This window comes from Puma concolor, chromosome D3 (assembly GCF_028749965.1).
Source record: "Puma concolor isolate L17-30 chromosome D3, mPumCon1.1.hap2, whole genome shotgun sequence".
Lineage (NCBI taxonomy): Eukaryota > Metazoa > Chordata > Mammalia > Carnivora > Felidae > Puma > Puma concolor.
This window is the reverse complement of record NC_141678.1, coordinates 57,507,515-57,529,792: the sequence shown is the minus strand read 5'-3', so window position 1 is coordinate 57,529,792 and position 22,278 is coordinate 57,507,515. Positions and strand designations below refer to the sequence as shown.

At 36.7% G+C, this 22,278-nt stretch overlaps 1 protein-coding gene across 4 annotated transcripts in view; it reads left to right on the top strand.

Annotated features, from left to right (window-relative positions):
- RPRD1A (regulation of nuclear pre-mRNA domain containing 1A) overlaps nucleotides 1-22,278 on the top strand; it is a 70,398-nt gene that overhangs the window by 5,019 nt on the left and 43,101 nt on the right. For all 4 annotated transcript variants that reach the window (XM_086682757.1, XM_025931302.2, XM_086682760.1 and 1 more), the window contains exon 2: nucleotides 21,420-21,549. In XM_086682757.1, coding sequence (XP_086538883.1) covers nucleotides 21,420-21,549 — 130 coding nt within the window. The remainder of the gene's footprint in view (nucleotides 1-21,419; nucleotides 21,550-22,278) is intronic.

Genomic DNA, 22,278 nt, shown 5'->3' with positions numbered 1-22,278 from the left:
TGAGATCGTGACCTGAGCTGAAGTTGGACACTTAACCGACTGAGCCACCCAAGCACCCCTAAGATACATATTTTTTAATGTTTATTTATTTTGAGAGAGAGAGAATCTCAAGCAGGCTCCATGCTCAGTATGGAGCTGGACTCGGGGCTTGATCTCACAAATTGTGAGATCATGACCTGAGCTGCAATCAAGAGTTGGACACTTAATGGACTGAGCCACCCATGTGCCCCTAAGATATTTGAAATTTTTATGTTTATAAAATGCGTTAGGAGGATTATAATGAATTATTTAGTTACCTTGCTGTCTTCTAGGTCATTTGGTCATTTTTGGTTCTGTAGCATAACTCTTGGCTGCTCTCAGGTACCTATAATCTTCTTTTTATAATTTTTCCTTAGTCCCTTCTTTAATAACTGAGAAATTAAGTAAAAATTTTACTGTGCTTACATTAGATGCTTGGACTTTCCAGGTGTATTAAAAAATACACAGATATATCTTAGTAATAACATGCACATAATGTAAAATTCAAAAGCGAAAAAAGGTTATAAAGAGGGGTAAGACTCCTTCCCATTATTCTTCTCTTCTTTACCCACAGATTTTCCCCACCTAGAATATTTTTTTTATTATTTTTTATTAATATAATATAAAAAATTATATATTTTTCCAGAATTTTCTATGTATATACAGTCATATATATAATTTTTTTCTTTCTTGTTTAGACAAATGGTAGAGTATTACATAGACCAACATGTAGACTTTGCTTTGCTTTGCTTTTCTTCCTTTTAATATATCTTTCAGATTGTTGCATATTGATAAAAATGGTGTTGCTTCATTAAAAAAAAATTACTGCATTGTATTCTGTTTTTTGGACGCACCAAAATTTATAACTGTTTCTTTATTGATGAACATATAGGATGGGTCTGTTTTTAATATTAATATTTATATATTAATTTTTGTTACTAAATATTCTAGTGTTTTTCTTAATGGTTTCAGCTGACTTAAGAGACCATAATAGAGGGGCCCCCTCGTTGGCTCAGTCAATGAAGCGTCCGACTTCGGCTCAGGTCATAATCTCACGGTCTGTGAGTTCGAGCCCCGCGGTCGGGCTCTGTGCTGTCAGTTCAGAGCCTGGAGCCTTCTTTGGATTCTGTCTCCCTCTCTCTCTGCCCCTACCCCCCCCACCCCACTCATGCTCTGTCTCTCAAAATATGAATAAATGTTAAAAAAAAATTTTTTTTAAAGAGTAATTTCATTAAAAAAAAAAAAGAGAGAGACCATGATAGAAATGGTTAGGCATTAGTGTATTGTACCATTTTTTTTAATGTTTATTTATTTTTGAGAGAGAGAGAGAGAGAGTGAGCATGAGTGGAGGAAGGGCAGAGAGAGAGAGAGAGACAGAATCTGAAGCAGGCTCCAGACTACAAGTCAGCACAGAGCCTGGTGCGGGCTCGAACTCACAAACTGTGAGATCGTGACCTTTTCAGTTTATATATTAGCTTAAAGAGAATTCACATCTTTTTAATGGTAAATCATCTTAGGCTGAGAATCATGCTGTCTTACTCTAAATGTATTTATTGTAATTCTTTAAATAAGTGGTTCTCAAGCTTGTTTATATATCAGTTCTTGATATTTTATAAAGGTTTGTAAAGACTATTGTGCAGTGCACCCTTAACTTTAGAATAACTTTGTGCTAAATGTATCTTGTTTAATTCTAGTACAGACTAACAGAAGGATGTGTCAAAGGATTAAGCCACATTACACAGAAAGACTTAAAACTGAAAAAATATTTTTTGTAAATTGAGAAAATGGCTTGCCTTAGTTGATTTTTGTGATGGCATGCTTTGGTCTAGCTCAGGGAACATCATTCTGCTTCAAGAGCGTGACTTAAAATCCTCATCTAGGGGCGCCTGGGTGGCTCAGTCGGTTGAGCATCTGACTTCAGCTCAGGTCACGATCTCGCGGTCCGTGAGTTCAAGCCCCGCGTCGGGCTCTGGGCTGATGGCTCAGAGCCTGGAGCCTGCTTCCATTCTGTGTCTCCCCCTCTCTCTGCCCCTGCCCCGTTCATGCTCTGTCTCTCTCTGTCTCAAAAAATAAATAAAAACGTTAAAAAAAAAAAAAAAATCCTCATCTACTCACCAGTGTTTGTTTCATTAGTATTTGTGCAAATCGTACTGTGTACTGTATTCTGTTTTATATATTACTTTTTAAAATAACAAATTTATTTGGGTAGTCAAGGACCGTATTTTGCTTATCAGAAAATTCAGTTTTCTTAGCAGAGTATCATGAATTATTATCTTTAACAGCACTTAATGATGGTTAATTTTATGTGGCATGCCGACTGGGCCACGAGGCAGCTAGATATTGGGTCATACAGTATGTTTGTGAAGTAATTTCTGGAAATTTAACATTTGAATGTATAGACTGAGTAAAGCAGATTGCCCTCCTTTAATGTGAGTTGACCTTTGTCAGTTGGAGGCCTGAATTAAAAAAGGCTGACCTTCCTGTAAGTAAGAGGGAACTCTTCCTGCCTGACTGTTCTTTCTTGCCTTTGGACTCACACTGAAACATGGACTCTTCCTGGGTCTGGAGCTGCTTGCAGACGGGACCCACGGGACCTAGCTGCAGATCTTGGGACTTGTCAGCGTCTATAATCTTATAAGCTACTTCCTTTTAATATTATAATCTCTTTATATGTATATACACACATATTTTATTTGTTATGTTTCTCTGGAGAACCCTTATAACATAGCAGCTTTATCTGGATTTACTACGATTTCGTTAGTAAATCAACTATATTAATTGTGGATTTAATCCAAATAAGTCCCTGTTTGAGAATTTTTAAAAAGCAGTTGATATGCTATAACTAACATATAGCACATAGAAAACTCTTCATGACTAAAAATAATTTCATTTTATGTGTTTATAATTTGGTGCTTTAGATGTTAAGTGATGGTAGAAACATCAATATGCTGATCACACTTAGTGATCCCTTTTTTTAGCCCCTGTTTCAATGTTACTGAATGGTATTTCTTGAGCACTACAAACTCACCTTGCACAAAACAACCCTTTATGTTATCTTTCCCCACTCTCATCCCACTGTTTTTTTGGTTTTGTTTTGTTTTGTTTTTTTTTGGGGGGGGGGGTTTCCTGTTCCAGTGAAAGACATTACTGTCCACCAGTTGCCTAAGCTCAGAACTTTAAGTTTGGCTTGGCCCCTTTCCACACGTGCCTCACCTTGAGCTATTTTGTTGCTATTTTAGCACTATCTCTACTGCCCAAGTCCTCATCTTTCACTAACACCCTTGCAATAGCCTCCCATCTAATTTCCTTGTGTTTAGTCTCTTTAGCCATCTGCTTGTCCTCCTTACCAGTGTTAGCATAGAATTACCATATGACCCAGTAATTCCACTTTTAGGTATATGTTCAAAGAGTTGAAATATTCAAGGATTCAAACATATATTTTACAAGACTGCTTATAGCAGTGCTATTCAGAGTACCAAAAGGTGGAACAACCTGAATGTCCATCAATGGATGAATGAATTTATATGGTGCAGTGGAATTCATGCAGTAGGATAGTATTCAGCCAGTAAATAAAAAGGAATGAAGGGCTAATTCTGCCACAGTGTGAATGAACCTCAAAAACATGTTAAGTGAAAGAAACCAGAGACAAAAGGTAACATTTTATGATTGTATTCATATGAAATATTCAGAAGAGATAAATCCACAGAGATAGAAAGTGGTTGTCAGGAGCTGGGAGGAGGGGAGGAATGGAAAATGAATGACTTTAATGGGTATGAGGTCATCTGGGGACATGACAAAAATGTTTTGGAACTAAATACTGTATAGGTGATGGTTGTGGAACTTTATGAATGCACTAACTGCTGCTGAATTAGATACTTTAATGTGGTTAATTTTGTTATGTAATTTCCTAAAAGAAAAAAGTCATATAAACACCTTGCACTTTTATGTGTCTCTGTGCTTTTATATACTCTGTTTCTATTTCTACTCTGTCTCCTAGCCTCTAAGCTCTGGTGTCTACCTACTCCTCTCTGCAGCTTCCCCTAGTCCCCAGGAAGAGTTAATTGTCCATTTATAGTCCCTAATCCTTTTTTGGGAATAAAAATTCCAGTTAACATCCTAAATTTATAATAATCTAGTTTGAATTGATAGTAACTTTTCTTCAATACTACAAAAACTGTTCCTATAGAGCTGTCTCCCCCCCCCCTTTGTTATTACTGTCACAAGTTACATCTTTGTAAGTTGTGTGCCCATTAAAAGACTTAAAATTGCTGTTTTATATATTTGTCTTTTAAGTCATATAGGAAACAAAAAGAGGGTTACAGATTAAAACATCAATTAATACTGGCTTTTATATTTAATTATATAGTTACCTTTACTGATGATCTTTATTTATATGTCTTCTAGTTACTATCTAACATCCTTTCATTTCAGCCTGCCGGAGTCTCTTTACCATTTCTTGTAGGACAGATCTGCTAGTGACAAAATCCCTCAGCTTTTGTTTAGGTTAATATGTCTTATTTTCTCCTTTGTATTGAAAGATAGTTTTGCCAGATTTCTTTCAGTATTGGCATCTTTTGGCCTCCATAGTTTCTGATAAGTTGGCTGTCCTTGTTACTCAGTCTTATTGAGTCTCTTTTGTGCGTGAAAGTGAGTCATTTCTTGCTGTTTTCATAATTCTTTGTCCTAAAGTTTGATTCTGTGTTTCAGTGTGGGTCTCTTTGAGTTTATCCTACTTAGAGTTCATTGAGATCCTTGGATTTGTAGATTCATGTCTTTCCTAGATTTGGGGACATTTTTGGCCATTGTTTCTTTAGATATTCTTTATGCACCCTCCTCCCTTCTGGGATTCTTGTAATGTGTATGTTTGTTGTATTGATGGTGTGCCACAGAACCCGAAGGTTCTGTTCATTTTTCTTCATTCTTTTTCTTTCTGCTCTCCACACTCCCATTTCAGTGGTCTTCTCTTCAAATTTGTTGGGTCTCCAACTCTGACATCAAGTACTTGCTACTGCTATTCTTATACTACTTATTGTACTGTATTTTAATGGTTCTGTGTTGAGTTTCCTATTGCTAGAGGACTGAGCCTGTTTCTTTGTTGCCTCAGAATCTAGCATGAAGTAAAATACGTGATGAGTTACTGAATGAATGTTGGAAAGTGTGTAGAATCTGAGATTTTTAGATCTTGGAAGGAGTATTAAAGAATGTTTTGCTTTTAAACAGTTTCTTTTAAAGATAGTGCCTGTGGGGCGCCTGGGTGGCGCAGTCGGTTAAGCGTCCGACTTCAGCCAGGTCATGATCTCGTGGTCCGGGAGTTCGAGCCCCGCGTCAGGCTCTGGGCTTATGGCTCAGAGCCTGGAGCCTGTTTCCGATTCTGTGTCTCCCTCTCTCTCTGCCCCTCCCCCATTCATGCTCTGTCTCTCTCTGTCCCAAAAATAAATAAACGTTGAAAAAAAATTTTAAAAATAAAAAAAAATAAAATAAAGATAGTGCCTGACTTAGGAACTTCCAACATTTTAAGACAAATAATGAATTCCAGTTGTGAATATTTCCCTTAATGAGAAAAACTTGGAAAATTTCCACCATTTTCAGTCTGCCATACTGTTCTGCTTTTCCCATATTTATCAGTTCTTAGGGTAGTGGTTCTTCAAGTGTGGTCAGTGAATCACCAAGACCTTTTTAGGGAATGTATGAGTCCACAAGGTAAAAATTATTTTTGTAATACTTCTAAGATATTTTCCCCCTTTTGACTGTGTTGACGTCAGTGTAAAAAGCAGGTGTGGATGAAAACGGTTAGTGCCTAAATATTAATAAAGGTAGAGGGACCATTCTACTGAAATTCATTGTACCTTTCACGTGACATTCACAGCTGAAAAATATATCACATTCCTGACTGCTTATCAAAGCAGCGCACGCTACTAATTTTGTTGTATCTTGACCCTTGAGTGCATGACTCTGTGTGTGTGCACACACGTGCACATTTCTTTATTGTGGTAAAGTATATGTAACATAAAATTTAATGTTTTAATGTTTTTTCTTGGTTTTTTGTGCGGTAGGTTATATATAATATACGTTTACCATTTTAACCATTTTTTAAATGTGCAGTTCAGTGGCACTGTGTATTTTAACATTGTTTTGCAACTGGCATCATCATCCATCCTAGACCTTTTCTCAGCAGGGAAGGGGCAGAGAGAGGGAGACAGAGAATCTCAAGCAGGCTCCACGCTGTCACCACAGAGCCCCATGTGGGTCTCAAACCCACAAACCATGAGATCATGACCAGAACTGAAACCAAGTCAGATGCTTAACCAGCTGAGCTATCCAGGCGCCCCTGAATTTTGCTTTTGATAACAAGTTTAAGAGCTTTGCTTGGCCCTGTATTTTGAAGATTTCTTCTACATTTTGTTCTAAAATGTTTATATAGTTTTACATTTAAGTCCATGATGCCTTTTCAGTCGATTTTTGTGGAAGGGGTGAAATTTAGGTCAAGGTTCAGTTTTTGTATGTGGATGTTCAGAATCTCCAGTATAGTTTGTTCAAAGGCTGTCTTTCTTTCATTGAATTACTTCTGCATCTTTGTTAAAATTGATTTGAGCTTATTTGTATGCGTCTTTTTCTGGGTTCTCTATTGATCCATGTGTCTTTCCCTGTACCAATAAATACCACACATAGTCTTTATTATAACTATGTAATAAATCTTGAAATTGAATAAACTTATTTCTTCTATATTTTTCAAAATTATTATAGCTGTTCTAGTTCCTTTGTTCTTCCATATAGACTTTAAAATATTCTTGTCTAAATCAATAAAAATTATTTTGATGGGATTTTGATAAGCGTTCTTTATTTATTTTTTTTATATGAAATTTATTGTCAAATTGGTTTCCATACAACACCCAGTGCTCATCCCAAAAGGTGCCCTCCTCAATACCCATCACCCACCCTCTCCTCCCTCCCACCCCCCATCAACCCTCAGTTTGCTCTCAGTTCTCAACAGTCTCTTATGCTTTGGCTCTCTCCCACTCTAACCTCTTTTTTTTCCTTCCCCTCCCCCATGGGTTCCTGTTAAGTTTCTCAGGATCCACATAAGGGTGAAACCATATGGTATCTGTCTTTCTCTGTATGGCTTATTTCACTTAGCATCACACTCTCCAGTTCCATCCACGTTGCTACAAAAGGCCATATTTCATTTTTTCTCATTGCCACGTAGTATTCCATAGTGTATATAAACCACAATTTCTTTATCCATTCATCAGTTGATGACATTTAGGCTCTTTCCATAATTTGGCTATTGTTGAGAGTGCTGCTATGAACATTGGGGTACAAGTGCCCCTATGCATCAGTACTCCTGTGTCCCTTGGATAAATTCCTAGCAGTGCTATTGCTGGGTCATAGGGTAGGTCTATTTTTAATTTTCTGAGGAACCTCCACACTGCTTTCCAGAGCGGCTGCACCAATTTGCATTCCCACCAACAGTGCAAGAGGGTTCCCGTTTCTCCACATCCTCTCCAGCATCTATAGTCTCCTGATTTGTTCATTTTGGCCACTCTGACTGGCGTGAGGTGATACCTGAGTGTGGTTTTGATTTGTATTTCCCTGATAAGGAGCGACACTGAACATCTTTTCATGTGCCTGTTGGCCATCCGGATGTCTTCTTTAGAGAAGTGTCTATTCATGTTTTCTGCCCATTTCTTCACTGGGTTATTTGCTTTTCGGGTGTGGAGTTTGGTGAGCTCTTTATAGATTTTGGATACTAGCCCTTTGTCCGATATGTCATTTGCAAATATCTTTTCCCATTCCGTTGGTTGCCTTTTAGTTTTGTTGGTTGTTTCCTTTGCTGTGCAGAAGCTTTTTATCTTCATAAGGTCCCAGTAATTCACTTTTGCTTTTAATTCCCTTGCCTTTGGGGATGTGTCAAGTAAGAGATTGCTACGACTGAGGTCAGAGAGGTCTTTTCCTGCTTTCTCCTCTAAGGTTTTGATGGTTTCCTGTCTCACATTCAGGTCCTTTATCCATTTTGAGTTTATTTTTGTGAATGGTGTGAGAAAGTGGTCTAGTTTCAACCTTCTGCATGTTGCTGTCCAGTTCTCCCAGCACCATTTGTTAAAGAGACTGTCTTTTTTCCATTGGATGTTCTTTCCTGCTTTGTCAAAGATTAGTTGGCCATACGTTTGTGGGTCTAGTTCTGGGGTTTCTATTCTATTCCATTGGTCTATGTGTCTGTTTTTGTGCCATTGATAAGCGTTCTTTAATCTTGTATACCAGTGTAAGGAGAATTGACCTTTATTACTCTGAGTCTTCCAATCTATAAACATGGCATATCTTCCCCTTTCTTTACTATCTGTGCAGAGCCTGCTTGGGATTCTCTATTTCTCTGACCCTACCCCACTTGCGTGTGCACTCTTTCTCTTTTCCAAAAATAAATAAGCTTTAAAAAAAGTATTTATCTTGTTTTGTGTGACCTTGCTGAACATACTTATTAGTTGTAGGAGTTTTTTGGTAGGTTTCCTTGGGATTTTCTGTGTAGACAGTCATGTCATCTGCAAATGGGTATGGTTTTATTTTTTCATCTTTGACCTCTGTGGTTTTTTCTTTTTCTTACCTTATTGAACTTGCTGGCATGTCAGGCACAGTGTTGAATAAGAATGATGAGTGGACATCCTTGTCTTTTTCCTTAGTGGGTAAGCAGTGTTTTCACCATTACATATAGTGTTAGCTGTAGTTTTATTTTTAGATTCTGTATCAAGTTGAGGAACTTCCTCTCTGTTCCTGGTTTTTGAGAGATACTAAAATAAAATGTTGATGAAATTTGTCAAAAGCCTTTTTTGCATCAATTTGATCATGTGATTTTTTTCTTTCGCCTGTTAATATGGTGTATTATGTTGATCAGTTTTCAAATCTTGAACCAGCTGTGCATCCCTACAATAGATCCTACTTGTTTGTGGTTGTTAATTCTTTACATATATATATAGCTGAATTCTGTTTGCTTAATTTTGTTAAGGGTATTTACATCTGTATTCAGGAGGACTGTTGGTCTATTGTGTGTGTGTGTGTGTGTGTGCGCGCGCACGTGCGCGCGCATGCACATGTGTGTCTTGTTTTGAAATCAGAGTAGCACTGACTTCATAAAATGAATTGAGGTTTGTTCCCCTGTTTTCTGGAAGAGGTGTAAAATTTTTAAAATTCTTCTTTAAATGCTTGGTAGAATTATTTGGCAGAAACTATCTGGATCTGGAGAGTTCTTTTTTGGGAGCTTAAAAATTGCATATTCAATTTTATTGTTACAGGGCTGTTTAGGTTTTCTGTATATTTTCTGTATATTCATATATTTGGTTTTCTGTATATTTTCTGTATATTCATATATTTGGTGAGTTTGCAGTGGTTTGTGTTTTTCTTGAGGAACTATAGTCCATTTTTTCTAAGTGTCAAATTTATGTGTCCGGGGTTTTTCATTGTTTGCCTTTATTATCCTAATTGTCCTTTCAATACCAGTGGTAATCCTCGTATTGAAAATTTGTGTTTTCCCTTTTTTCCTTGTCATTCTTGGTAGAAGTTTATCATTTGAATTCATATTTTCAAGGAAGCAGCTCTTTGATGCTCAACATTACTAATCATTAGGAAAATGCAACTCAAAACCACAATGAGATATCACCTTACACTTGTTAGAATGTCCATCATCAAAAAGAGAGAAATGATGGAGAGGATGTGGAGGAAAGGGAACCCTTGTGCCCTGTTGGTGGGATTATAATCTGGTACAGTTACTATGGAATTAAAAATAAATGAAATAATTAAAATTGGAGGGGTGCCTGGGTGGCTCAGTTGGTTAAGCACCTGACTTCAGCTCAGGTCATTATCTCACCATTCATGAGTTCAAGTCCCTCATCGGGCTTTGTCCTGAAAGCTCAGAGCCTGGAGTCTGCTTCAGATTCTGTGTCTCCTCTCTCTGCCCCTCTCCTGCGCGCACTTTCTTTTTCTCAAAAATAAACGTTAAAAAAATTTTTTGAAAGAAAATTAAAATAGATTTAAAACTTAAAAAATAAAACTGCCATATGACACAGCAGTTCCCCTTCTGGAATATATCCAAAGGAAATGAAAATGCCAACTTGAAAAGCTGTCTGCACCCCCATGTTAATAATATCAGCATTATTTACAATCGCCAAGACAAGGAAACTACCTAAGTGTTTATCATCAGATGAATGGATAAAGAAATTGTTTTATATATACACAATGGAATATTATTCATCCATAAAAAATGAGGAAATGCTGCCACTTGTAACATGGATGGACCTGGAGGGCTTTATGCTAAGTGAGATAAGTCAGAGAAAGACAAATACTATATGATCTTATTTATACGTTAACAAACAAACCCAGATTCAGCAAAAAGAGATCAATTGGGGCGTGGTTACCAGAGGTGGGAATGTGGGAAGGGGCATTGTAAGGAGATGATCAAAAGGTATAAACTTCCAGTTACAAGGTAAATAAGTACTAGGGATATAATGTACAACATGGTGACTGTAATTAACCTTGCTGTGTTATATAAATCAAAGTTATTAAGAGTAAATCCTAAGAGTTCTCATCCTATGGAAAAAAATATTTTTTTTGCAACTGTATGTGATGATGGATGTTAAAACTTATTGTAGTAAGCATTTCACAGTACAAGTCCATCCATTGTGCTACACACCTTAAACTTGATGTACAATGATGTATGTCAGTTAAATCTCAATAAAACTGGTGGAGAAAATAGCTCTTTGTTTCACTGATATTTTTTTTCCCTCTATTTTTCTTTTCGGTTTCATTAATTTCTGCTTTTACTTTTATTTCCCCATTCTGTTTCCTTGGGTTAATTTTGCTCTTATTATTCTGTGTTTTTGAGGTGAGAGTTTAGATTAGTGATTTGGGACTTGTTCATTTTTTCCATTATATGCATTTAGTGCTAAAAGTTTCTCAGCCCTGCTTCCGCTTTATCCCACAAATTTTGGTACGATATCTTTTCAGTTTATTTGCATATGTTAATTGAAGTGTTCTTATGATGGATACCTTAAAATAATTCTCATACCTTTGTCATTGTGGCGTTAGCATCTATTGATTGACCTTTTTCATTCAGTTTCACATCCCCCTGGTTCTTGGTATAATGAGTGATATTTGATTGATTCATACTTTTCTTTTTGAGAGAGAGCGCGTGCCTGTGCAAATGGGAGGAGTGGAGGAAGGGGAGAGAGAGGGAGAGAGGGAGAATCTCAAACAGGCTCATGCCCAACTTGGAGCTCAACTCAGGACTGGATCTCACAAGTGTGAGATCATGACCTAGGCCAAAATCAAGAGTCAGACACTTAACCGACTGAGCCACTCAGGTGCCCCGATTCATAATTTTTTGTATGCATTATGTTTTGAAACTCTGGACTTTATTTAATCCTGTTTTATCTGGATTTCTATGATATTAACCCATCAGGGGAAGGTTAGGTACTCTTTGTTACTGCTGAGTGCAAGTGAGTTTGGCTGACACCACAGAGTAAGGGGTTAGGAATGTGTGGTGTTAGTATTGCTGGGCCATGGTGAAAATCCTGACTCCTCACTGGCACATCCCAGGGGGAGTGCCTTCTTACCGCTAGGTAAGGGTGGAAGTCCAGGCCTTTCTAACTTTGCCTTCTCTGACACCACTCTTGAGAGGTGTTAGTCTCTATATCACAGCTTGGTTTCCTACTTAGCCTTTGCTGATATGGATGTGAGTGGGGCACTGTTTTGTGTTTTTGGTTTTCCCCTGTCATGTTTGGCTGGAGTAGATTGGTTATTGTCTAAAAGTTTTCTGTCTTTCTAGGCTGTCCTTTTCTTGGTCCTTTGGCTGGAATGAGAAGGTTTGTGTTGGAACTCTTTATGTCTGCACCTGTTAGGATTTCTGGGTTGCTGACTTTTTCAACTCCCAATCTGAGATAAAGGCAAAAAGAAAACCCCGAGAGCTCATTTTGTATTGTTCTTTGGGTTGCAAGGTCCCTAGCCTGTCTGCTGCCTTTTTTGTTCTTATATTTGTTTTATTTATAATGCCCAGGATTTATAGTTGTACTTTCCAAGAAAAATAGGGAAAACTACATCTGCTCTTATCTTCCTGGAAGCAGATGTTCCCTACAAAACTGGGCTTTATATTGGAACTGGGGCACATCAGTTTTACTGGTATTTTTACTAGTATTTTCTTGTCCGAGATATTATAAGATACTTTCTGGTTTGCATCTGGTATTAGTATTTTAATAAGCTTATTTTAATATAACTGCTAAACAGTTCTACTTTTTATTGTTTTAAAATACACACTTGTAAAATTTAAAACAGCACAGTAGTATGTAAATTGCTAAGTAAAAATGTATTGCAAAGAGGCCAGTTATCCCCAAATTAATTTATAAGTTCAGGGCAGTTTATAAGAAATGTGTTCTTTTACAAGACATTTTACAAGGCAAGGTCTTTTATAAGACCTCTAAATCTAGGGGCACCTGGGTTGCTCAGTTGGTTGAGCATCTGACTTCGGCTCAGGTCATGAGCTTGCCATTCGTGAGTTCAAGCCCTGTACCGGGCTCTGTGCTGACAGCTTGGAGCCTGCTTCAGATTCTGTGTCCCCCTCTCTCCACCCCACCCCTGCTTGTGCTCTGTCTCCCTCTGTCTTTCAAAAATGAATAAACATAAAAAGGTTTTAAAAAAAAAAAAAAGACCTCTAAATCTAGAGGTCATTGGGAAAAGTAAATGTGGAGGAACAGCCAAGGCCATTTTTAATTTTTGTTTTGTGAATTTTGACAGTTTTGAAGGGAAAACAGTAATGGAGGTATTGTGCACAGACTGTGAAGGCACTGAAGGTAGAAGAGTATGATGTTGATAACAGAAATAAAAATATATATGGAAGGAACAGACCAGAGATTTATGAGGAAACCCATTTTATGTAGTAATTTGGTAATCATTAATTTGGTAAAGTAAGCACTTTAAATTCATGCGGAAAAGGCTAGAATATTAAATGATTCTTAGGTTTCTACTTGATACCGTACATAAAGTTAAAGATATAACACTGAAAAAAAAATCAACTGTGGAATCCTGTAAGGAAAACATGTTTATAGTTGTTTCTAGTCTTGCACTGTGCAAAGATTTTCTAAATAAGGTCCAAGAGGTCTTGTAGGAAATAGATCTGGCTAATAAAATTATAAAATCATTGAATATAGAAAATACCAAATTTCAGTGCCTAGTTATAAGGAAATAGTCAATGCATATATTTTTTAATACAAATATAATTAACATACAGTGTTTCAGGTTTACAGTCTGATGATTCAGTAATTCTATATATTTCTCTGGGCTCATCGAAATAAGTGTACTCTTAATCCCTTTTATCTATTTCATCTACCCTCCCACTCTCTTCCCCTTGGCAATCATCGGTTTGTTCTCTGTATTTATAAGTTTGGTTTTGTGTTTGTCTCTTTTTTTCTTTGTTTCTTAAATTCCATATATGAGTGAAATCATATGGTATTTTTCTTTCTCTGACTTATTTAATTTAGGATTATACTCTCTGGGTCCATCTGTGTTGTGAATGGCAAGATTTTATCCTTTTTTTTATGGCTGAATAATATTCCATAGTGTATCCATCATCTTTATCCACTCATCCACCAGTGAACACTTGGGTTGCTCCCATATCTTGGCTATTGTAAATAATGCTGCAATAAACATAGGGGTGCATAGATCTTTTTGAATTAGTGCTTTTGTTTTCTTTGGGTGAATACCCCCGTATTGTTTTCCACAGTGGCTGTGAGAATTCCACAATATTATTTTTAAAACGTTATTCTTAAAGGAGCAAAAAAGTTTTTTTTTTTTAATTTTTTTTTTTTTTAACGTTTATTTATTTTTGAGACAGAGAGAGACAGAGCATGAACAGGGGAGGGGCAGAGAGAGAGAGGGAGACACAGAATCAGAAGCAGGCCCCAGGCTCTGAGCCATCAGCCCAGAGCCCGACGCGGGGCTCGAACTCACGGACCGTGAGATCGTGACCTGAGCCGAAGTCGGACGCCCAACTGACTGAGCCACCCAGGCGCCCCAGGAGCAAAAAATTTTTAGTCTCCATCCTACTGTAGTGGCATAATGTGAACAAACCATATAGTGTGTATTCTAACAACTCTTCCATTTGACAGTGTCGTTTATAATGGTCTGATGGTTCAGGATGAAGTTTGTTCTTTTTAAGATTTAAAACATTCATTTGTTGCATATATCAAAATAAAAAAATTTAAAGTTACTTCAGGAACTTGAATTGATTTTAACCTATTAGACTGGGAAAGATATCCATTTGTTTGGGTGTAGGTGGAGGTGTGCCTGTTTGTTTGTTTGTTTTTACCAAACATTGAAATAGGAGAGACCATTGATAAATACACCTACAGGACAAAGTCATATTGGTGGAGGAGCACTGAGTCAGCACTACCCAAAAGGCGTTTTCAGCATGTAGGTTCAAGTTAATTGTTTAATATACCAACACATGAGTTGTTGGTAACTTTTTTTTTTTTAATTTTTTAATGTTTATTTATTTTTGAGACAGAGAGAGACCATGAATGGGGGAGGGTCAGAGAGAGAGGGAGACACAGAATCTGAAGCAGGCTCCAGGCTCTGAGCTGTCAGCACAGAGCCTGACGCGGGGCTCGAACTCACGGACCGTGAGATCATGACCTGAGCCGAAGTCGGACACTTAACCGACTGAGCCACCCAGGCTCCCCGAGTTGTTGGTAACTCTTGACACACACGCCTCCCCAAATTACTTCTTGGTCTTCCCTCAAAGTAGGTCTGTCTGTTGTGTGTTTGTGTTTGTGTGAATACGTATAACTTAACACTACGTCTGAGATAATTTTGCATATCAGTATGTAAATATCTCATTTTTCAACAGTTGTAGAATATTGGATTATATGGATATACCATGATTTATTTAGTTATCTTTTTCTTGTTGTTGTCATGAGTGTCCTTAATTATTTCTGTGTGCATTTATGAGAATATATCCATAGGGTAAATTCCTAGACATGAAATTTGCAGGGTCAGGGGATTGTGTGTTTACATTTTTCATCGATACTGCCAAATGATTTTTCTGAGAGGTTGCACTAATTTATTTATTAACCACCAATGTCTGAAGTTGTCTAAAGGTGATAATCTTACTCATGCTTTTGCCAACTTTAGTGTCAGACTTCCATCTTGGTCATTTTAATAGGTGGAAAATGATGTTGGTTTTAATTGCTTAGTATTTGTGTTTCTTTGACCTTTCCATTCATACTAGCCCATTTTTCTATAGGTTATTGATTTGTGAGAACTCTAGAATGGAGGGGGAGATAAAAATATTTGAATTCAATACATTGAAAATAAGCAAGATTAGCTAGATCTGTAAGAAAGTTTGTCTTTCATAATCTGAATTTGAAGTTCAGGTTTATGAGAGCAGTGTGATTTAATTATATCCTTGTTCCCATCTTCTGTTATGTTGGGCAAGGTAAAGACCAGGAGCCAACTTAGTAGAACAGATAATTAAAGGCACAGGTCTAGGCCAAAGTTATTTAGTAAATAGCTGAACAAATTTTGAATCGACTGCTGGGCTTGATTCCATAGATTGGTAGATGAGAGTGACAGTTGTTGCTTTCAATGGAACTTAGTTTTGTTGGGAAGCATTAGATTAAATAAAAATGATATTGTTGGGATTAAGTGTTCAAAGTAAAGTATGGGGTGCTCTGAGAGCATATCAGGGTTGCCTGACCTGTGTGTACTAGGTGGTCAAGGGAAACCAGAAGAACTTATTAACTGAGGTCTAAAGGATGGGTAGGAGTTGGGGAAGTTAGAGGAGGCATTGTATTGGGCATGAAGAGAGTAGTATAGACGGCAGAGACAGACATTTTTGGGCCTTTGGTTCATCTTAAGGATTTAAAATATTATCTGGAGAATAATAGAAAATCTTTGAAGGATTTTAAAGCAAAGGGTGGGCTGCCAAAAATCTGAGGCACTGTGGCAATGGTACAGGAATACGCTGGCTTTATCCACCTTGTTTTTCACCCACATCAGCTGTTAAGCAGCCAGCTGCAGCTGACTGAACTCCGTGGTCCTGTCTGGGACAGATAGAATCCATTCAGGAATCACCTGTGGATTATACAGTTTCTGTGACAAAGAAAATTAGTTTCTGCCATATAACCAACTATTTATCTATATGAGCATCTCTTCTAGTCTGTAGTGATAATCAGTTTACCAGGGAAATAAATGAGGCTGTCCAACAGTCAGTAGTAAGTCTTTAATAGAATTTTATTTCAAGGTAATGGCTTTTCTTCTGATTTCTTTCTGTAAGACCTATAGTAATGCTCATTGGTGTGTGTGTGTGTGTGTGTGTGTGTGTGTGTGTGTGTGTATTCAGTTATTTTGTTTAGAGAGAGAATATGAGAGCAGGGGAGGGACAGACGGAGAGAGAATCTTAAGCAGGCTTCATGCTCAGTGTAATGCCCCACGTGATCCCACGACCCTGGGAATGACTTGAGGCAAAGCCAAGTCTGATGCTCCACCCACTGAGTCACCAGACACCCATTTATTCAGTTTTTTTGCTGCTTCTCCCATTTATAGGGCTTCCTCTGTAAAGAGTGTTCTTGTGTTAATAGGTAACACAGTAAAATTTTAGCTATTTGTTGTATTTATTGGCATTATTATCTGTGATTTTAAATTTCAGTCCCTGTAAAAACATGGGTGATTAAATTATATTATAATATTCTGTATTATGTCAAAATGAATAGGTATATGCTTTGTACAGTGTAAGAAAATAAGTAATGTTGTTGGTTCCTGATTATGAATAAGTAAAACTGAATTCTGAACTGATTATGAATTAGTGAAACTAGGTGGAATTTATGTAGTACTTTGACTAATTAAGTTTGTTTCATATTGTTTATCTAATAGCCCAGACTCTTCTTTTTGAAGCCTTGTAGTTGATCTTTTTTTTATTTGAATTATGTGAATTATGTAACTCTTTCTTACTTGTGTGACGAACTGAACTTCTATTGCCCTTTAGGGGATATGCTTAACATTTTAGGTAATATGATGTCCTCACATATTAGCCAGATTTTATTATTTTTATTTGTTTTGATGTACCTGTTTACATACAAGGTCCGAGGAAAAGGGGCTATACTTAATACCCAGAGTAGCTTAAAATTTATAGTTCAGACAGGTGAGATATAAGAAAATGGTTCCTCACAATATAAATATTGACCGGTCCTTAATTGCTTATACTTTATTGGTGCAAATATAGCAGTACAGACACATACAGATACACTGGGACATAATATTGTATTTAAGATTGTTTCCAGTGTTTGTGTGATACATCGTCGGAGAGAGGGAATAAAGAAAGAGAACTTACATTTTTAGTGATGTGACCTATCACGTACCAGTTTATATAGAGCTTACAAGCTCTTGATTGAATAGGAAAGGTTATTTTTGATCTGTGCCCAGCATGGGACGCTATTTAAATTGAATGGAAGATTTGGAAAATAAGGAACCCTGTGACAGTAGAAATAAAAGAAGTGACTAGATCAGACTCGGTTTTAAGCCTTATTGCCAACAGTTTTTCTTTAAGGAATTATGAAATGGTTTGTTGCTCTTTCTGTTAATTTTGTATGCCTTAATAAAAATTTATGGCCCTGTTATTTTCAAATTATCAAAATTCACTTGAAAGTCATTTTTGTAATTTTCTTCTGGAATTGCTTGTTTTGATTAGTTCCTTTAGTTTAATTTGCTCTACATAAAGGTACACCTAGCTTTATTTATTTATTTATTTTATTTTTTTTATTAAAAAAAATTTTTTTTTTCAACGTTTATTTATTTTTGGGACAGAGAGAGACAGAGCATGAACGAGGGAGGGGCAGAGAGAGAGAGGGAGACACAGAATCGGAAACAGGCTCCAGGCTCTGAGCCATCAGCCCAGAGCCTGACGCGGGGCTCGAACTCACGGACCGCGAGATCGTGACCTGGCTGAAGTCGGACGCTTAACCGACTGCGCCACCCAGGCGCCCCAGGTACACCTAGCTTTAAATGAAAGTAAGTTTTTTCACTGAAAACTTGGAAAAGAGTATACATTACAGCAGTTTGTAGGTATGTCTCATATTTTAGCCTGGATTCCACAAGGGAAACAAAATGAAAATAATGTCTTGATATTTGTACCCCATACCAAATCCACGCTCCTGGTATGGTTTGTTTTTGGAATACACTGGGAACTGCAGTTTGAAATCTTGTGAATTTTTGCTTTAATGTATATTGTAGTAACTTTTCTGCATTAGTTTTAAGAGATGGTAGCCCATGGATTTAAAAAATACTGTAAAATACACATTTTTAAATTTGCATAGTAAAGTACACATAACAGAATTTACCATTTTAACCATTTCTAAGTGGTTTATTGGTATTAAGTACATTCACACTGTTACGAAACCATCATCACGATCCATTTCCAAAACTGGAACTTTTCATCTTACAAAGCTGGAACTCTATACCTATTAAACAGTAACTCTCTATGCCTTTCTTCCCCCAGCCCCTGGCAATAGCCATTGTACTCTCTGTCTCTGAATTTAACTATTCTAGGTACTTCATATAGCAGGACCATATAGTATTTGTCTTTTTGTGACTGACTTGTTTCACTTAGCGTAATATCCTCTAGGTTCATTCATGTTGTAGCCTGTGTCAGGATGTCCTTTCTTCTTTCCTTTTCTTTTCTTTTCTTTTCTTTTCTTTTCTTTTCTTTTCTTTTCTTTTCTTTTCTTTCCTTTCCTTTCCTTTTCTTTTCTTTTCTTTTCTCTTTTCTTTCTTTCTTTCTTTCTTTCTTTCTTTCTTTCTTTCTTTCTTTCTTTCTTAAAATTTTTTTTTAAACGTTTGTTTTTGACACAGAGACACAGCTTGAGCAGGGGAGGGACAGAGAGAAAGAGGGAGACACAGAATCTGAAGCAGGCTCCAGGCTCTGAGCTATCAGCACAGGGCCCAACGCGGGGCTTGAACTCGTGAACCGCGAGATAATGACCTGAAGTCGGCTGCTTAACTGACTGAGCCACCCAGGCGCCCCAGGATCCTTTCTTTTTAAGGCTGAATAATATTCCATTTATATCGATGTACCACATTTTGTTCATTTATCTGTCCATGGATACTTGGATTGTTTCTACCTTTTGCTGTTGTGAATAATGCTGCTAACATTTTAAAATATTTTGATTGAGTTGCTCCTTGATCTTTTCCAAAGGTAACATTCTCTTTCATTTATAACATAGTCATAAGAGGCATAGTCCAGTTATTAAGAGGGAAGCTTGGGTGTTGGACTTTGGATTCAAATCCTGGCTGATCCCTTCCTGGATATTTCACTGTGGGCAATTAACCCTTTTGATGCCAATTTGTTAAACTGCCAAATGAAGGTAATAATGGTACCTCACATTCCTTGGATTAAATTAGGTATTAAATGTAAATTATACGTAAAGTGCCTAGCATAGTGTGTAACACATAGTAAAAGTTTGCTGAATGTTACTGTTATTTAGGAAAAGGAGCCCATTGGTTCAGGTACCCATTCAAAGTACTGCAGATGCTCTCCCAATTGGGTAATAACACAAATTTGAATTTTTAAAATCATTTTGATGCTGAGAAAGCAAATACTTGGATTAAGTAATATTAACCTTTCCTTTGGGTAAGATTTTCTTTGGGCAGGGTTAGGTAAAAAAAAAAAAATAGGGTTGAATATTGGGAAAGTTGACATTATTGTCATCTTCATGGGAAAAGGTTCAGTATCTTCACCAGTTATACTGTATAGTTTATCTAACCAGACAAGCCAAAAAAAAATCAGAAGTTGGTCTTTGTTATTGCCATCTCTTTCATATCTCTATTCTATTCCAAGACTTTGAAAAACATGAAAGTGTGGGGCCACATCTTTAGATAGGCAAACAAGATTCTGCAGCAGATAGCATAGGTTTGTAAAGTCTGGTCATCTCTAACTCAGTATTTTAGTTTCTTGTAAGATCGTGTTACTAGTTTCCCCTCAAGAAAGATGTGAACTCAGAAATCGCTTTTAATGCATTGAACACTTAAACTGAATACTCAAATCTAGAGGACCAAATATAGCCTGCCTGTTTTTGTCTTAAAACCAGTAAGTGGCCAACATTAATGGTGCACTGGATTATCATTCCTGACCAGAAGTTTCCTCCATCATTGAATGTGGATGCCACAAAGTACAGTGTTTCTGAATATGATGGTACAACTTTGAATAATTTAGATTTAATTCTGATAAAATTACGTTATGAAAATAGTACAAAAGATCATGTTCAGCTAACTAAATTTTACCTATTTGTAAGACTCTTACTTGAGTCATACTTAATAATAAGCCACTTAACCTTGTAACCAGTAAAAATGTATTCTGGCCCATAATTGTTGAAATCTTTTCTGTTCTTTTTAGAAGGATGACTACTCCCACAGAATATAGTGAGTAGGGACATATTTTTGTCAAGATGAATTCGGTTATTTAAGGTCATGTAATTCAAAGCAGGGGAAAATCTAAACCACCCATTTGGTCTCTCTAACATTTAGTCCGTTAGCTTGGGAAATATTTATTTCATAAACAAAATCCATAATTATTGAAGTGATGTTTCTTTCAACCTATTTTATGTTTTGTTCTCTTGTTTCACAGTAACTTAATGATCGACTGTAAAGTCAACGTGGGTATTAAAACAAATTCAAGATTTAGGGTACCATTTTAATGGTACCAGTTGCCATCTTACTTTATTTTTTAAAAAATGTTTATTCTTGAGGGAGAGGGAGACAGAGCATGAGCGGGGGAGGGTCAGAGAGAGGGACACACAGAATCTGAAGCAGGCCCCAGGCTCCAAACTGTCAGCACAGAGCCTGATGGAGGGCTTGAACCCACACATCATGAGATCATGACCTCTGAGCCAAAGTCAGATGCTTAACCAACTGAGCCACCCAGGCGTCCCATCTTACTTTAAATAAGCTTTATTTCAGGTAGTGTTTAATAGTTTTAGCAAAATTTAGTACAGAAAGAGTTACAGAGATGCAGTTTTACAGAGATGAGGATTCAGTGTATAAAACTATTAATTTGGGAATTGTGGTAAGACTAGGAATCAAGGGTAAGTATTTTGGGCAGTTTGGTAAAAGTGCAAGGAAACAGATTAATTATTGATTTTCTCTGCCTCTTGAGTCCTCTTTTTTCCTCACATGATCCATCTCCAGAAATTATAGAAACCTAGTGAGGTAAAGAATTGTGACTTTGGTAGTAGAATGAGAAGCTAGAGTTGAATATATTACATAAAGGTTAGTAGCCATGTTGTAGTTCTCAAACTGCTTCATTCAGATATTGAGAATGTTTGTCTAACTTAAATGAGGATATTTTAAGTAGATTTTTAATTTTTTTTATTTTTCAGCCAAACCAAACAGGAAGCTTACTTTTCTCTACCTAGCCAATGATGTCATTCAGAACAGCAAAAGGAAGGGGCCGGAGTTTACAAAAGATTTTGCGCCAGTTATAGTGGAGGCTTTTAAACATGTTTCAAGGTATGATAATTGTTTTGGGTACTAGGTAATGTTTTAAATGCATAGTATGGCCTTTTGTTAAAATTTACTGTAAGCCATTCAAACAAAAAAAACAGAGAATGTATTTCTTTGAAATTTTCATTTGAAAAGACTTAACTATAAATGGCATTTATAAATGTGTTAAATACTTTCTGTAAAGGAAAATTTTTGAACTGTCACAAAGTGGTAGGCTTTTGGAGTACTTGAATTAACAATTTTCCTTTAAGAGACCGAAAAAAGCAACTGCCATTTTGGAATGGACTTCATTAAGAATGAATGAGTATTGAATTGAAAACTGTGTGCTTATAAAGCTGTCTGTTTTCCAGCTATTATTTCTGGATAAACGTTGTACCCTTTACTTGCATATAATTTGAAAGTTTTTTTAGTGTTTGGGTATATATCATAATACTTTAAAGTGTTTTGGAAGTACAGGAATTTATTTAGAATAATTATAAGCCTGTTGAAAAATTTTGCTACAGAAAAGTTCTAAGGGTAAAAGTTGGTGCTTTGGCTTATGCTCTTTTTAAATGCTTATTTCCAAACATATGCAAATGTTTGGTAGATTTCTGGGTAAACATTATTGGGGTAGACTGTTAAATCAGTCTAAATTACAGAATTCAGTGGTAAGTGAAGATCTGTGCTGAATGATTTAAGGATGAAAATATGCTCACCACATGCCCAAAAACTTCAGTCATAGTGGATGCATTTTTT